The following is an 18,902-nucleotide window of genomic DNA, read 5'->3' as shown; positions in this document are numbered from 1 at the left end:
ATGTGTTCTCATGACTGCTGTCAGTGTATGAAATGTCAAACTAAAACCAAAAAAAGTCTTAAGCTGGTAAGGAAGTTGTGCTTTAAAGACAAATAACGTAGTATATCAGAAAGTCAAGACACAATGATAATTAATATCACTTTCACATTCTATACAGTATATGTGTATATGGCCGCATATTTATGTTGCTGTAATTGCTGACCCAAAGTTTTGAGAGCTGCAGTTATTTAGAAAACTTCAAGCCTCATTCTGAGTTAATAGAAGCCAACAGAAAAGCAGCACCTAAATATCTGCTCCATTAATTTTAGTGTCTTGTTTGAATATGTATTCTTAATTTTCTGTGATAGACTCAATGTTATGCAGTTTCATTTGCGTGCACATTCTGAAACAAGGGTTGGATGCATAAAAATAAACTGTTGATATTCATTACTGTTGAAATATTGCTTCAATATTTATTATTTATTGCTTTCAATATTGAAATATTGTTGAAATATCTGTATTAATGATAGACTTTGAGTAAGAAGTGCAAATTCCATTTCAGTGAAATGGAAATTCAGCACCTAGCACATATGGATAATTCTGTAAATGTCAACCAAACTCACATTTTACTAATGTTAACTCTGGATTTGAGAATCAAAATTCAGCAGTATGGAAAGGCTGGTGAAAGTTTTCATTTTTTTTTCTTTACTGCCCATGTATGTTTAAACATTATTTCTTTTAATGGATCTGGTTAGCTTTAAGGATTTTCGTACTTCCTTGGTCTTGGCATAGCAGTTCTATAGGGACCACAGAAGCAGTTGCATAGAACATACATAAGCCAATACCTACTGATCCTGGGAAATCTGAGAAGAGTTACTAACTTTTTTCAAGATTCTAAGATGTTAACAGGAAGCATCAAGGGGAGAAACTGTGGAACGTGCATTTTTTGGAGGTCCCATCTATGTGTTGGTGACATGTAGGATTTGCTTGAGCTATGTGGTCATAACCATAGCAGTGCTGATTGCCTGCATGGCTTGGGATATGCATATTCTCACACGGCAATTTGGTGATGAGAGGAGAAGAAACAGTAAGATCTTGAATCCATGCCAGGTTCTGCACTGTAATACCAGTCTACCCTGGCCAGATGGAAGCAGTTCATGGCAGAGATCATAGAATCATAGAATCGTTTGGGTTGGAAAAGACTTTCAAGATCATCAAGTTCAACTGTAGTTGCAAGTTGATTAATTGCTCTAGGATTAAGCTTTGACCCAGCAGTACTTCTGGATGAAGACATTGCACCTCTGATTTTGCTTTAGAAGGCAATATTACTGGTGTGTGCTGCGCATAGTTAAAGGTTTCTTATTCCTAGTAACATTGAAATGGATTATATTTCTCTTGCCTGCCATTTCAGTTTTGCTTTGGAGAGTTTACTCCTGAATAAATGTCTGGGTTTGTCTGCACCAAATGCAAAATACCTCAGTGCTAGTCAAGGCAGCCCTTTGTGGCTCTGTTAGTGTGGGGCTCTGCTAAAAATCTCTAAGCAGCAGCACTATCCTGAGCTATGTCAGCTCAGCAGAAGCAAAATTCATGTGACTGCATCTAAACCTGCAGATACGCCCCCTGAGCTGATGACTACAGTTGCCAGAGAACATGAATAAAACCTCAACCTCAGGATGTTTTTGCTGTTCAGAAAAAGCATTAAAAAAAAGCAGTAGGCATTAATTCCCCACAGTTCTTTGGCCAGTAGTAGGAGGAGTGCACTTTTCCCCCTGGTTTTGCCTTAATTTAGCTACATATTCCTGTTATTCTTTTTCTCAAGAAACCATCATAGCTGTTGGGACCAGCTAACCGCATAGAGGCAACAACAGTTTGTAACACTTCAAAGTCATCAATATATGGTTTCTTACCTTGCCTGCTTCCTTCTGAAGTACCAAAGAAGAACCAAAACTTCGAAGTGCTGAAAAACCACACTGGTTTCGTTTTCCAGGGACTCAGACATGTCCAAAGAGATTAGCTGAAGTTTTTTAACAAAAATACTCATCACAGAGCCCAACAATAGAATATCTCAATGGACAAAAGTTTTTTTTTCTGGAGAATGAATAGATGGAAGTAAAAGAACCTCTTTGCTTTTGACTGGGATAGCCCAGTCTATGGTATAAGACATTGGTGAAAGTCTTAAAGTATTGATGTAACCTTTTCTTTCTGTGTTGTGTCAGTATTGATACCATATTTTACGGAGGTAATTTCATTTTTTGTCCCACTGTATTCGTGTCCAGGGACCGACAGCAGCTGTATCTGCTTCCAGATTCTCTAAAGAGGCCTTGCATATGAAGTTTCAGAGTTGTTTCAGCCCGGGTATTAGCAACTGTGTTTCGGTATAAATTTTATCAAGAAATGGGGCATTCATTCCTTCCTGCAAATCAGAAACTTATTCCTCTGGGAAGCATCTAGCTTTATCTGCAGGAATACCCTTTAGCTCACAAATGTTTCAGGTTCTATGCTTGTATAGGAAACAGAAGCAGGGTAGGCAATTGAAAGCCCAGCTGAGATCGTTTTAGAAGAAAATGGTACATATGCAGATCCTATTCTAGGTCTGAATTTGGCTTCAAGAAGCTTTCATTTAACCCAGTCAGAGTTTATATTACTTGAGCAGTGCTCACAGTTCACAACCATCCTGTGGCATAGCTGGTTTTCTACTGGTATTATATATATGCTGAATTAATGTACAGATCTTTCTATTGTTGTCACTCCTGAAAACAGCATTTTTAAGTAGCATTGTCTCAGTACATCCTTCCTTACTTGCATGTTGCTATATGAAGATGGAGCACTTTACAGCACAAGCAAGGGGGAGTTTCTGGCTGATCAGCTCCTGTTCTAAAACCTCAGCACTAAGGACAAGAAGAGGAGATTTGGCTTAGAGCCCAGCAACAGGGCGATAAGATCCCATGCTAATTTGGAGAGCTTATGTTACCTGTCCCGCAGGTTATGTGGCACATTATGTGCTGATGAACTGGATGACTATAATTTATACTGTCCTGACAATGTGACTGAGTTAGGAAAAGAATGGCAAACATGTGTTACCCATTAGAAAAATCCGTTAGGATAGCCTGGAAGATTTTGGTGGCAGTAAAGAGATGAAAATGTAATCTTCCAAAAAATTATTACTGTTGCACTTTAATTCTGGAGTCTCATAAGTGTAGTCACCTTTGTTCCAAATATCGGGAGGCTGCTTATTTACCACAATGCTCTTACTGATTTCTTTTATAGAATCCCACTCAATGTGAGAGACATTGTCTACTGTACAGGAGTTTCACTGATGGATGAAGATGTATGGGAGTTCATTTGGATGAAGTTTCATTCTACCACAGCAGTGTCTGAGAAGAAAATATTATTAGAAGCCTTAACTTGCAGTGATGACAGAAACTTGCTCAACAGGTACAGAAATATATATCTGTATCTGTAACTGATTACTGGTAATCAATTCAACATTTATAGATCATTGCCTGAGCTTTGGTCTAAATGAAAGAACTTTGCTTTTCAAGCACAGGCTTGCTGTCTGTTTAAACTGTCTTCTATTTTTGTATTAATGCATACAAAAATTCACATGTATTATGTCTTTTCACTTCCAAATTTTCCTGTATTCATTGGAAATGATTGAAATCCTATAATAATTGCTGTTATTTTTTTGGTATAGCATATCCTTTATTTAAATGTGTTGAGCAGTCTGTCTGATCTTAGTTTTTTTCATAAAAATGCACATGTAAAGTTCCACTCTGCTTTTACTGAAATCCTTTTACATCAAGATTTTTATGACTCATAAATGTGACTGGTGTTTGAAATCATAGAAATAAACCACGGAACTCATTTGGAGATTTAAACAAACCATTTGGCAGTGGTCGTGTTTTTTTTTTTCCTGAGAGTTTTCTGATGTGCTGTTGTGAGACTATGTGTTGGTGAAACTAGACAAGATTTTTTTCCCTTGTTTCTCCCACTAGGCTTTTGAATTTGTCTCTCAACTCAGAAGTTGTCCTGGATCAGGATGCAATTGATGTGATAATCCATGTAGCTCGAAATCCACATGGGAGGGATCTTGCTTGGAAGTTTTTCAGAGAAAAATGGAAAATATTAAACACTAGGTAAAGATAAAAAGTCTAAATTTATTTTGATGTAATTTATGTAAGTATCGTATACATATGTAGTCATGTAAGTTCCTGAATCTAGTCCATGCTCTTTTAATCCAGAAATGGAGGTGTCATTAAATATGAAATACATACATATGAGTCATAAATGCATTTATTCATGGATTATCACACACATGCATAGAAACATTTATCTCTTAGCTATCTTCTTTATATATCTATTACTGTATTGTGTCTGTGCTTATGATAATGAATTCTATCTATATGTCAATTGCTGCAGTTCTACTTTTACATAGATAAAAAAGCAGCACTTCCCAAAGGAATTTTGCTGACTTTAAGTCTGATAGAAAAAAAATATCTTTCCAAGAACATTATTTCAACTGTGGCAAAAACCACCAAACTCTTTTTGAAACAGTTCTGTTTTCAAAAGGATGCTAATGTAGTGTCATCCTCTTTCCTCCTCTCTGTGTTTCAGGTGAGTTTCAAGTAACAGAGGAGCAACATTTTGAATTAAAAATAAATGAACAGGAAGGAGACGGGGTTCTTCGTTACACCTACTTCTCTTTCTTTTTGAACAAGTGCTACATGGTCCTATTCAGAAGCCCAGTCAACATTTTAAAATCCTTTTTGATTAAGATCTTGATATTAATTCAATGAATGACAAATTTCTTTAGTTCTTTAGGGACAGCCTGAGGGTCTGAAATATTTCACAGCCGCTCATCTGATACTGACAGGTTAGGAGAGACCACAGCTCAGATGAGGTTCAAGTTCTTAAAGGCAGGTGCCCAAGAACTTCAAACACCCCACACCAGACCACTCCCACGGTGTTGACAGAAAAACTATTGGAGATCTGTTCCATTTTGAACTTATGAGGAACCATCTAGTGTATCACAGAATATTTGAAATGGTATATTTAAGATGCTGTGTTTAAGCAACTAAATCCTAGAGCCTGATGAATACAGGTACAAACATACTATAGATTTCACGGCTCCAAAAGAAGAGTCAAGGAAACTCAGAGACTGTGCAACTTCCTTGAAGATTCAAAAAGTTGTTCATGCTGTTTTGGATCATACTTTATAGTTTGGTGGGATTTTAGAAGAAGTTCAGCTGGAAGAATAGGTCTGAGCTGGAATTGGTTTCAGAAGTTTATATTGCAGGAGAATACTTCTTGAAAGCAATTTCCAAAAATCTTTAAGAGTGCTGAAGAGTTTAAAAATTAAGAATCCTCCGCTTCTGGCATGATTATTCTAGGAACTGGACTTTTACAGAGAAAGTGGATGGCAGGCCCATTACTATTACGCAACCCAATGCAGTTAGTTATGCTCTGGATAGCAAATAATTTTTCAGGTTCCTCCAGGACAGAGTTTAGGCATAAATCTATTAAAATCTGTATTGCTACAAACACATACTCAGTACTTGTGTCCTGCCTTAGCCAGTACATTGATCTGACAACCTGGCTAACACCTGTGATTTTAGACATGGACAAAGTTAAGCAGCGTAGACAAATGGACAAGATTTAGAAAACTGTACCACATGCCAAATTTTTTGTGTTTTAGTTTTAACAGCTTACCTTCACTTAAAATTTGGATTTTATTTATCTCACTTGCATCATTGTCTCAGTTCCTAACAATCATCAAGGCCTCATCAAAAACCTGTTACTGTCCTTCCCTAATAAGAAAATAACAGAGGCTGCCTCTTTGCCCGACACTGACTTTATGTTATCTACATTCAGTTTGATCTCCAAACACAAGTCAGAGCTGCCAAAAGGAATGCAGTGGTTGCATTATTCTGAAAGGGACAGCCAGCTGAGTTTCTGTCAATCGCCAAAAGGTTCAACACAGTGGAATGAAGTAGTTCATACAAACTGTACATATGTGATATATATAGGAAATAAATTTGTTTTTATTAATTTGTAATTATAGGTTAAAACTCTTTAAGACAGACTTTGAGAGGGTGGAATTAGTCTAACACCTTGGCCCTTAGTGTTCAGTGAAACAGTGACATGATAGGATGCAAAATTAGGCTTCTGATTTAAGCTTGCCCCACTAGTACATTTTTAAAATACAAGCTTTATTGCAAAATTATAGTTCAGGTATACTCTGTCCCAAGGCATGTTTTTTCTACAATTTTTTACTTAAATATATTAATAAATGTAAAGAAATAAGTACATTTAAATTATTATTTAATTTTATTTAAAATAAACCACTGTACAAAACATTGATTTAATAAGGTGCTATCACAATGGTATTTTCCATTGAATTTATTATAAAAAGTGTTGACATTTGAGATAGTAATATGAAGTAGCTGAGGGTGGTTAAATTATACTATAATGCTGTTTCCTCTAACTTTGAAACACAGCATGTCGAAGACTTAGAATGACAACAAAATATTGTTATCCCTTTATATTTTTACAATATGCTTGTATTCACATTGTCTGGAAGATATTGATAATGTATAAAGTCTTCAAAATCATTCATATCCCATTTACAAAGGTGACTAGAAATTGAGGTGTTTAACAAGTCTTTCATAAGAAATCCATGCGACTAAGCTAAAATTCTGAAGAAGAGAATTGACAATACTGTGCTTGATTTCCTGTTACTTGAGCATGCACTGCCTTGGCTCCTAAATAATTTTGCTCATGTATGCACATGCGTGTCTGTGTGTGAAAATTTAATCCAACAGAATTCCTTCGTTCTCAAGTGCTGAATCATTTGTCAGCATTTGGGAATTTGACAGTATTTGGGAAGCCATTTACATCTGTCCAAAGTAAATGGACTATGCTGCCTCTCAAGTCAAGTTCACACAAGTCCAAAGCCCGTACAAATACGAGGCATTGGAGGTTCTCACCCCCAGAAGTAAAGGAGCAGATGGAGAGCCTGTAACTCCAGGATGTTTCCAGGGAGCTTAGACATGTAAGGTCCTGGTTCTGCTGTGCTGTTGTCTTTCCTGTGAAGGCTGGGAAAACTGATACTTGCAAGACCAAACACTTTTTCTGTTTATTCATATATTTCACACCTGCAAAATACTGTTTTGGGAGGTGGCATTTCTGTAATTTCTGCCAGCAGAGCCTGTTTAGAAATTGCTGTTAGTGGCTGGGTTTTTACCAAGTGTATGCAATGGGCAGTAATCAGCACAGGTATTTGTGAAAGTATCATTTTCAGTGGAAGAAATTCTGCTACTTTTGTTTGCACTGTGACTACAGTACAGACTGCAAGAAAAATAAAATCTCTGCAGCTGTTTTTATGAGGTCGCTTCTGTAAAATGGATTGGTAACCTTGTCAAAAGACCCCATCAAGAGGAGCTTCCAGTTTTTCAAGCAGTCAATTATGAGGCTAAGCTGAGACTGTAATAATAAAGGGCTTTGTTAGAAAGCCTAAATGTGCTTAAAGGACCATGAAATCCATACTTCCCATAGGAGGCGTTTGCCTCTGGATGTCTGTATATGTCAGTGTGACTGAAGTTTTGGAAAAAGAGATGTACTTCTGAAATATCCATGAATAATTCAGTTATTAGTGGTCAGGGAGTAGGATTTTTGATACCTATAACTGTGTTTCCCCTCACACAAGTTCAAGGTAGCAAGCAACACAGCGTAGACCTTCCCTAAAACAGAATCTTCTTAAAGAAAACCCAGTTCTCTTCCCTCTGCCTCTTTCTATCCTCTCCTTGGGGCTATCCCTTTCCTTTTCTCTTTCTTTCTCCCTTTTGAAAGGACTGTGGCTTATGGTACCTAAACATCTAAGGGTAATTAATTTAGGATTAATAGAAGCAGAACAGAAAGCTGCGACTGTGCTAGTTCATTTCACTTTGAATTTTGAATTCCTCCTCTAAATCAGTTTTTAATAGTGGGTATAAACTGAATTGTTCCCCCAGATAACCTTAATTACAGTAAAGTCTGTTGGTATTACTTACACATGTCTGAAAGGAGAGCTGGATTCCTTATCTTAAAAACAGTCATGTTCAGATTAGCTAGATATTGCTTTGGATGTATGTGCAGATAAAGATAAGGATAAATATTTGTCAAGTGCATTTTGCTGTGCTGAATGGCATCTACCTTGAACGAATGGCATGCTTTCGGTTTCCAATGGAATTATATTCTTCCTGTTAAAGAATTTGAAAAACAAAATCTGCCACAAACTATTACCACATGAAATGCAAACCTTCAGGAGTAGTCTGGTTAATCTTATAAGTGCTGTAGATACTTCATTTGTGTGATTGGAAAAAACTTGTGGAAAAGCAACTGAAATAGCCGGATTTGAATGGCCAGTTTCAAAGCAATACCTGCAGAAGGTCATTGCTGATTGCTGCTGAATATCCTACCTTTTAAATATTCCTTGCCCAAGCTTTCAAATTTTAATTCCAGTTTGATTCTTTGAAGATGCTACATCATGGCCCGGGGGATTATTTTAGCAGTATTATTCCCTATCAGTATTATTTATTTTAATTATCAGGTACTGGAACAAGAAAATTTGATTCGGTTCACTTATCAAGAGGCTATTTGTAATGTAGATGAGGTGGATGAATACAAAATGCAGAGAAGGCTGCAGCACTTCAAAAAGTCTGTTTTAATGGTACAGCTAGAAGGGTTCCTCAGAATACTTCTCCATAGTTGCTGCTCCATTCCTTCTTTGGCACCTGTATTTTGAGCTGCTTGCTGTCATTACATAGAAAGCTGTTTTATTAAGCTTGAGGTGTGGTGATTTGGGCCTCCCCTCTGGAGCTCTCATCTGAGGCTGTGGTTAAACCCATTCTGCTTAGGAGCATTTTACTGAAAGTTAACTACAAATAACTCAGACTAGAAAAATGTCTCAGTCCAGGTGTTTAACATGGAACACTGCAACAGCAGTGTCCAGTTCCAGTGCTATTCCCTTGGATCCCCAGAGTTGGTCCCATGTCTTCTCCCTTGCTTATAGAAGTCTACTTTTTAACTTTCAGCTTGTCTGGGACTTGCACTAACTCTGTGCATCTTCTTTTTGCCCTTGCAGGTACGGAGAAGCATTATTTATGAATTCAAAGCTTATTAGTGGGGTCACAGAATTTCTCAATACTGAAGAAGAGCTAAGAGAGGTAATTTTTAAATTACTTTTGGCACGTGAGGCTGTATTCGTTGTAAGCAGGGAGCAGTGCAGGAGCAATGAGATGTTGATTGCTGAGGAGCTCTGGTTGCTCAGCTGGGGTCGCAGGCCCATGCTGCAGCTGGGCAGCGTGAGAAGGAAAAGCAGGTTGCACAGGCACTCAGGTGAGTACGTCAGGGTGAGTGAGGTGGCATCAGGATGTGGGTAGTACAGGCACTTCTCTGTGCTTGGCTGGATATGTAGGTTTGTTTTTTTTCTCTGGAATGCTCATTGAGAAACTAAAGATGAGATCTTTCTAGCCACATTAGTTTATACTGCAGAGGGCGGCCCTAGAAAACCCCAGGGTTGAAATTAGAAGCTGCCTGTCCCTTTGTGGTTTTTTTGCCTACAGTATTTCTGTGATGAGAAAAGCCGAATGAAATGACAATAATTGGTTCTAAATGCTAAGTACTTCTTACTTAGATTGCAAAGGTTTCTCATTTTACCTTAACATCTGCCCTAACTGAGGTAGTTCTGTGGTTGAGTTATGCTCTGCTTAGCAGCTGCTCGACATTACCCCAAATGGATCAAAGGATTCTTATGCAGCACAATCATCATTAATTGACCTCTGATTATGTTATGATATTTTGTGTCCAACCATTTGGCCTCAGGAAGTTAGGGCAGAGCTGCAGCTGTTTTCCTCAAAGCTGGTTTCCTCAAAACTGTCCAGGTAGAAAGGACTGGGCTGGCCAGGTTTGAGTATCTGCCCTGCCCAAGGAAGCCTCCTGTACTCTTAGCTTTCACCTCCATGATAGCATTGACAGGCTGCCTGTTTATACTTCCCCTAAAAGAAGCTGGCCTTGTAAACATTTTGCTATAATGTTTAATGTAATATACAGAGATCAGGTAAAGTCTGATTTTGGTAGTTAGTTTCCAGCTCCCTCTCATACTTTTGACTGTGATGGGAATGAGGCAGTTGCATGATCGGCCTTTTAAGTTTGAGCCCATGCACAAAGAGGTGTTGTTGGAAGTTAGATTTAAATAAACAAGATTAATTTGGTGTCACCAGGACGCAAAAAATAACTAGTTATTAATAAGTGTTGCTAAAACTGCCTGATTTTATACAAGTCAACATAACCAGCAACCTACAGTGCAGATCAGCCTTGCAGTTCTCGTTTAAAAACCCCAGTAATTCAAAGCACATTGGTGCCATCAGCTACAATAACCCAGGTGATAGTGCTGTAATTTGAGTATACACAGGAACAGAGCAAGGGCCTTTTCAGTCTGCTGAAAAAAGATCAAAGTTTTCTCATAAGGGAAGGAATCTGTTTCAGGCATTCAAAGATCATCAAATGAGTTCCCAGTTGCTCTTTTGCCATTGTCTTCAGGCTGTAATCTTCCCTTCTTTTTCTAAACAACCAACCTGCATGGTATCATCAAAAGGGTTCTGCAAATCAAAGTGAAATAAACTCGTTGTGGAGCTTGATAAAACCAAAGGACATCAGGACTGCCTTCTGCTGATATTTGCATATAAACCTGAATTAGAAGCATTTCCAGTGCTCCCAGTTTGGTTTCTTAGATAGAAATAAAAGTTTAGATCAGCCCAGCTGTCTTATGTGTTGCTGCAGGAGAGAAGGAGGTAATGATATTGATGTGATCCGGCACTGACAAGTCAGTATCTTCTGGTGTAATGTGAAGCAATTGCATCACATCTAATTGACAGTCTGCTGTCTTATTACATTTCCTATTAAATCTTTCTGTACGATACAGCATTTACTTCAACAGTGATCATGGAGGTTTGTCCTAAATGCCTGACTTTTTTGTATGCACTGGAAATATTTACTTTCTTTGGTTCCTGCAAATTTAACTTGTTAACTTGTATTTCCAGCTAAAGAACTTTATGAAGAGTTATGAAGGGGGAGCTGCTGCTTCTTTCTCTCGTGCTGTGGAAACAGTGGAAGCCAACGTGCGGTGGCAAAGGCTTTATAAGGAAGAACTATTCCAGTGGCTAAGAAAATCCTTGACACACTAATCTGTCTTTACAGCCAACCATTTAACAGAAAACTCTGCAAAAGGAAGAGGAGTCACGTTAGAAGTGTTCAACATTAAAATCATGAAGACAAGATCAGATTGCAGGGATAAGATTTTTTTCTTTTTTTTTTTTTTAACTGTGGGATTTTTTTTTACACTGGGCTCTTGTGAAATTGTCAAGAAGCTTTTCAGGAGAAGATCATGAATGCTTGTGAAATCCAGTCATCAGTGTGTACAACCAAACATATTAAGTGGTGCATGTAAATGTTGAAGAGAAACAAACAGAAACCCCTTCAAAGACTATTTTCTGCATGCTTGTACCATCCCTGCCTGTATTCTAGCATGCTTATGTGTAGCAGCCACATTTTGTATGTGAGTTCCAGTTACATCAAAGATGGGCATTATACAAAGCACAAAGACTATCTACGACAATCAGTGTTGCAATGAACAAGAGGAAAGCAAGGAAAAGGAAATGCAGAAGGCTTCCAACTTGGGGCAGTATGAGATGTAAAGTCAACTTTCCTGCTAGCTGCCAATTGGTCTACCACTCATATTGTCTCTTAATCATTACAAAGATGCCAGCTCATTTTTTTTAGTTGCCAGTTGTTGTACCAGCAGTCTCCATATTCCCATATTTAAATTAGCAGGATATATAGAGACAGGAGAGAGAAGGGGGTGAGGAGTGGGGGCGAGAGAGAAAATGAGAAGGACATCATCCATGCATTTTAATCATGTACATTATTCACTGCCGATCAGTGGAACAGTAGTTCTAGCTGTGAATGTATGCAGTGTTGGAGAGGAACTTTGCATTGATTTCACAGAATCCATGAACCACCTCTTCTCAGCTATTTTACAAGGAGTGATACTGACAACGGGTCACCCAACCTGTTCAGCTGATAGTGCACGAGTATTATAAATAAACATAAGATTCAAATGGAAATCAGCACAAAAGGATAATATCTTGCATGCAGACATAAAATTACCCAAGAGGGCTGTCTTGCATGTGGTAGACCAGCCTCTGTAGAGATTTAATATGATGGACAGGTCAGATTCTCTATGTGGGCAATACTTTTGCAAATATGAGATGTACCATTTATGCCTACTTAGAAAAGTGAAATATGGAGAAAAGGGTGTGTGTGTGTGTTAATTTTTGCTGGCTAATACCAAAAGCACCATTTTCTTTCTATTTCCTTGAATTTCACATGGACTGTTGTAGATGAGTGATACTTTTCTTAATCATATGTGTATTTCTTTCTTCTCAATCCCTAATCTGAAAGATCAAGGTCAGTGACATGGTGGAACTGCTACTTGTATAATGACTATCTGGATAAAACTGATGGGCGCTAAATACTCTCCTATGTCTATACCAGGGAGAAAAAAACCCCACAAAACTATGGAGAGTTTTCAGGAGGTAGATTGCAGGAGCTTCAGAGGAGGAATGTAGATGTACAACAGTGGGGTTTTTTAATCTCATCCCAGCCTGTCACAATTGTCTGACCACACCATGGTCCTCAACATAGGGAACGTGGCCAGCCAAAGCAGAGAGCAGCCATTTTATCTGGTTGTTTCCTTCACAAGGCATGGAAGTTACCAACACACTTTATGATTGCGGTTGCTTATCCCCAGTAAGTTGTGAATTGATGCGCTAGTGCAAAAAGAACCAAACCCAAGCATGTTCAGATATTATCAGAGTTCTGTGGAGACAGTATTCTTTGCGAGACTCTCATTCCCATAGTACTCTGCTCCTCAAGACTGGTAGATGCATCCCATAACTAAGCTGTTGTACCCATCCTGAGCCTGTCATTTTGTGTCTTTTACTGTGCAGAGGGTGCTGTTTGTGGATTGGGTGCATGAAATCTTTGTGTTGGGCATTTGCTCTGCTGTTCGGTGCTGTGTGGCACCACGTTAGCTTGACCACATGTAGCCAAAAGAAGAGGGAGTCCTGTGCTCTTGTACTGTTAACTCTTTGCCTTATAAATAAGCCCTAAACCTTTGTGCTGTGTTGCAATGCTAGTGAACCTAATGCCCAGAGACATGATCATGTCCGAGTTGAGTGAAATCCTCCTTCTCCTCCTATGTATTTTACCTACCTCACAGGGGTGTTGTGAGGCTTGACTAATGTTAGCAAAGCACTTGAATATCCTCTGATGAGAGGCATTTAAAATTGCAAAGTATTATTTTATGTGGTTGACCAAACTCAACCTCAATGCCAGTATGTAGCATCACATTTTTAATTTCTACTGAACAAAATCATATACAGATTTTTTATAATAAAAATAAAGCCAAATATTATTTAATATAACCTCTACCCTGTAGTGAAGGCCAAAATCATGATATCCAAAGAGTGTGCAGAAAACCAATTCCTCAAACGTGAATTGTTTTGAGGATTTCAGAGAAAAGAAGTGTGTAATGGTCTGTCCCTTTGCGATTTTATTCAAGACTGTCTTTGATGACTTTTCTTTTTCAGCACCACAGATTAAACTACGTACTTCCAGGATGTGCATAGAAGTTTCTGGTCTTTGCACTGGTAAAGGGCAGGCTAACAATATGTTCCAAAGTCATAAGTTTATTTCAGCCTGTGTATTATGCAGAGTGCACAGAATTTTCCACTATTGCTCATTTGAATTGAAGTTATTGCACATTTAGTTGGTGTTGGATGTAAATTAATATTTTAGTGGCCTTGAGCAACTGGTCTACCACAACTATCAAGCCCTAAATGTATTAAACATACCTACTGATGTATTGCTTATAATTGTTGTATTCTAGTAATGTGATATTACTGCTACAGCTAAGGTTGAACTGGCCTTTCCGTTATAATTCCCTATTCTTTTATTTTTTATATTTTGTATTTTACTGTTTCACACTGAATCAGGATTAAATTTAAATGGATTAAATCCAACAAAACTATAGGTGTTTTCTACAATATTCAACCCCCCTGCATTTAATTATATGACTTTAGAAAGTTGTTTTTAATAGGAAGTTGCACACAGCTCTGTGATAAAGAATAGTTGATACCTCATGGAAAACTCTATTACAGTCTGCTTAGAAAAATCTATTTATCTTACTGATTTTCTTTCTCCGTTACCAGTCCTTTTCTTCTTTTGTCCTTATCTAAATATGGCCCCCATTTTTATAATTTAGATTGTGATTAAGAAGCCAAAACTTTTCAGCATTTTCAAATGGATTTAATTTTGTGCTTTCTAAGGAGAGGAGATGCTGCAAAATGCGGGTCTAGGCTGGACATGGACCTCACCAAGGCCCTGGGCATCATTTTATAGAGATTTGATAAGGCCTCTATGTCTAATCAGCCTTTGTATGACTCGGGATCCTTTGCCATTATTAATTGATATGGCTGGCTAAATCATACAGGAAAGCATATGAATAGACATGATTTTATTCCAGCATAACAATGCACCTACTGCAAAGTATCTATTGTATTTTTATGGCATTTTCCACTACAAAAACGTCAACCTATTGCTTTGTAGCTGGTAGAATTATTCATGTATCCACTGCTAATAGCTGTTAAAATGATAGTAGCTACTAATTGTGACTAGGACAGAACAATGCGAAAACATTGTTCTAAAACAAAATGTCACCACTTCTATTACTGGGAGTACTTGGGCATTGATTTTGACTTCATGTCTCCTTAAGTACATCCAAATTTGTGACCTTTGATGATCTTTTCAGTGAACATAGCAAGAATTGCAATACTATGTTGGGAACTGAAGGTGAATTTTGCATAAATTTTGGGCTGTTGTGAATATTTCACTGAGCTTTAGAGTGTCAAAGGAAGTATCTCCACTGATGCAGAAGGGTGCTTTCACAGCAAAGATCCTGAATGACACAATTAAATCCTTAGTAGGGAGGAATAAAAAAGGAAAATTTTATACATATATATATTCATGTGGAAAATCCTCTGTAGTGATAATTTTCCCATAAAATGTCAGTAGGTCTGATTATTTAGATAGAATGAAGTGAAGCCAATATTTGAAGATGAGGGTGCCTTTGTTTAGATATCTGCATAATAAGATTTTGGTTTTCCACATGATCATAGCCTATACTGAAGTAAATGAAAATAGATTTTGCATCAAATGTGCAGCTTCCTCTTTGAGGAAAAGGGATGTGGCTTTGAAAATTGTTCATGTGTATTATCAATTTACCACCACTCCTGTTATGAGTACTCACCATATCAGGCTGCCTGTCCTAAGCAGGGTTTATAGCCCCCGTGTCAGTACGAGCATGAAGGAGTAAAAGGACCATGCTGCTTCTGAGCAGCCTGAATAGAGGTTGTTTGGCCAGCTTTGGATGGAGCAGTCTAAAAACTGCTGACTGTATCACTTGCCACTGCTGCCAGCCTGTGTCAGGAGGGCAGCTGGGAACCACTGAAGTGCAGAGAGGCGCCATCCAGGTTTCTCTCAGCTGGATGGGGCAGGGGGGAAGAGAAGATGCCTTTTCTAATCATGAGTTATGGGTGATCTTCAGAGATTGGTGTCATTGCCTCGTGCTAGCAGGAAACAAAGGTCCAGCTGGTGAGCCTGCATTTCCCAGAAAAAACTGAGCTCTGGTCGCCCCAGCTGGAAAGTGTTGACCAAAGTGCTTGTAAAGGTCTAGAATATAATGTCCATTCTTCAGAAGTAATTTCAAACAGTCAAATATTTTGAATTTATCAGGTATGCATAAGGACACAGGCAGCCTTTTCCATTATGAAAAATTACTACAAATTATTTGTGGTGGTAATACAAGTAATAGCAGCTACTGTACTAATACTAAAAAAAACCCTTCAGATGCCTGTCCAAACCTGTATGGCACTAATGACTGAGCAGTTCCCTTTTTACATACAAAACCATAAAAGATTGGCCACATTGTTTCTCATAAGACTGCGGAAGCTTCCGCCTATCTTAAACCAAATACTGAAACCCAGTGAAGCCACTCTGACTTGAGCAAGTAGTCAATGCTGACATGAGTGATTTAATTTTCAGAGAGAGGGAAGGGGAGAAAGGGACTGCTGTGTGTAAGGATTTTTCACCAAAGTAAGGCCATGTGCCCTAATCGGAGCAGAATTTAAAAATTAAGAATGTTTTGAAGAAGCCGGTTAAACTTAGCTCCATCTTGTGTCCATGCTGCCAGTGGAGGTTAGCTTGATCTCAGAATACCCCTACATGGTAAAACAGTTAGGTCGGTCGGCTCTTATCAAAGACGTGTGGAGCCAGTTTCATTGGGATGTGTTTAAGGAGAATCACTGACATAAGCAAGTTCTGTGGGTCAGACCCAACGTCCTTTCTCAGAAAAAAAACACATTTGGCTGATTTGTAACCACTGAAGTTAGTGCAATGATGCCAAATAGTATTTCTGAATGCTTTGCATGTTTTATGTGCACCATTTTGTAAGGATGTCAAAGTGATGTTGGTAGAACGTAGAGGTGAGCAGCGTTGTGAGAGCAGAGGGGACTGTGCTGCAGCAAGCAGTGACGAGTTAGGAGGCTTTAGGCAGAGTGCCCCAGCGTTTCCTGGACAGCATCACTTGGATTTGCCTGATCAGGATAGCCTAGGCGCAACGAGCGAGGCCAAGAGCCAAGATGCAGTCTCAACTCTCTGCGATATGTTTCAGTCCACTTAATATGTTCATTTCTGTAACTTCATAATAACCTGTAGCCAAACTGATGACACATGTGGCCGCACATCCTCCGTGGTGCACAGTGAGGTAGATCCGTTGAAGTGACTGATGTGAATTGCAGCTGAGGATCTAACCCATTGCTCTCGAAACAGCCCCCTGAGGTGACGGCTGAGCAGGTGTACAGGAGGTTTTGCATATTTGTTTGCATATGCATTTCAGTAGCACATATTGGATGACAAATTTTTTTTGTTTTCCTTTTGCTTTTCATTAGAATAATACTTTGTGATCAGTTCCAATGTGATAAAGCTTTATAATATGTTTGGAGAACTGCAGAATACTATACTGTGAAGAGTGTGGCCACTCTGTTTTTTTTCCTGCAAACGGTAGATTTCAGCAGAGGTGGACTTCTGTGGACTTAGACACTCTGTGAAAAAAAAAATCTGACAGTTTCTAATGGAAACATCATTGTAATTACTGTATAACTACCTTGTACAAAGTCAGCCTTATTATATGTGTAAATGTAAATTTGTTATGTTGTTTTTATGTTTGAGGGACAATAGGCTTTGGGGTGGGTGAGACGTATAGCCTTATAAAAAGAGATTGTAGCTCCCTGTCTGATGTTTTACAGGAAGGTGTTTGGTTGCTCTATTTTTGCAGAAGATAAACATAAACCAGTTCCCTGAAAACTAGCAATCTATTCCACTACACACACATCAATGACATAAATGGATCATACTATTGAAAATAAAGGCTTGATAATAAATTACATTATTTTCCCAAGAGACTCCACGTGTAAGAACTTTTGACACCTTAAGAAGAAGGAAGAAGTCCTGCAGCTATTAATGCTGGTTATAATGGATGAGTCCCTCTATTAATTCTGTCTCAGCCTTAGATTAATTTTGAATACTGTAATTAGAAGAACATATTTTTCCATCACTTCTCAAATCTGTACTCTTTGGAATTCAGTTCTTTGTAAAGTAAGAGGTGGAGCTCAGTTTAGATACATTTCACCAATGGTTTCATACAAACGAGTGTTTGCAATATCAGAATGCCATTTTCCTTTAAAGGAAATACAGATCGTTGCATAATGTCACAGTTTTTTCTCTATGTACCATATACACATGCATGTATAGCTTCTAGTTGTGGACGATTTGCTTTGAAAAAGCTTCCATTGGTTGTTTGTATTTATAGGTCTTACTCAAAGGTTCCAACTCAGCAAAGAAGTTGGACATAGGCATGATGTGAGGCTGTGTTGACCATGACTGAACCACGTATATAGGCATGTAGGCAGTCCCACTGATTTCTGCGGAATTAATCACATGCTTCTAATTAATGTATCAAATCATGCATATGGCTGAAACAGTCTTCCTGGAAAGTGATTTAGGTTGAAACCTGTTTCTGCACAGGTTTCAGGTGCAGGATATGGTGATGTGTTGCTGAGTTTAAAATCACAACTTTCTATAGAGCCAGCTGCTCTTCTCTCTTTTCTTTTTTTATAGGAAAGCATATATTTTGCATATAGAGGGGAGATACTAACTGATTCTCAGTATATCTAAAAATGCCAAATTTAATAAGGTTTTTCATTTATTATTTGAATCATCTTAGGATTTCAGAATAAAAGCAGAATTATTCTTACAATGTTAATTATTGAATATAGAACTAATGAGCAATTTAAACCGTTGGCCAAATAAAATACATGAATTTCTGTTACAGTTTACCAAAACAGTGTTTTTCTATGATATGCCTTTAAAAATGACTCCATAAATATGGGACCGCTATGTGTTCAACATAAAATTTTTATTCAACTCTAAGGACTGACTAAACAGATTTTTTTTTTTTTAAATGAGAAACTTTATCTTCTGTATTTTAAGCAGAACAAATTTGAATTTTGTCTCTGATAATAAAATTTTGTATAGTAATGTGTAATTCATCACTGTCTTAATTTTCTGACGTGGAGACATGGCTAAGATAAATAATACCCAGCCTTTTGATTATGTTCCCATTTCAGTTCAGATAACAGTTTAATAATGCTGAATAGATACACTGAGGGCTTACAATGAAAAGCATGCAAGGAAACGTATTTTTTTGA

General features: G+C 38.0%; 1 protein-coding gene across 1 annotated transcript in view; it reads left to right on the top strand.

Moving 5' to 3' along the window:
- Positions 1–18,650, top strand: part of TRHDE (thyrotropin releasing hormone degrading enzyme) — a 214,214-nt gene extending 195,564 nt beyond the window's left edge. Inside the window, exons 16-19 of the mRNA XM_005242046.3 lie at positions 3,247–3,414; positions 3,975–4,115; positions 9,101–9,182; positions 11,058–18,650. Coding sequence (XP_005242103.2) covers positions 3,247–3,414; positions 3,975–4,115; positions 9,101–9,182; positions 11,058–11,201 — 535 coding nt within the window. The 3' untranslated portion in view covers positions 11,202–18,650. The remainder of the gene's footprint in view (positions 1–3,246; positions 3,415–3,974; positions 4,116–9,100; positions 9,183–11,057) is intronic.
- The last annotated feature ends 252 nt before the right edge of the window (positions 18,651–18,902 follow it).

The sequence above is a fragment of the Falco peregrinus genome, chromosome 6 (genome assembly GCF_023634155.1).
Source record: "Falco peregrinus isolate bFalPer1 chromosome 6, bFalPer1.pri, whole genome shotgun sequence".
Classification (NCBI taxonomy): domain Eukaryota; kingdom Metazoa; phylum Chordata; class Aves; order Falconiformes; family Falconidae; genus Falco; species Falco peregrinus.
Note: the sequence above shows the minus strand (reverse complement) of the source record. Positions and strands in the feature narration are given on the sequence as shown.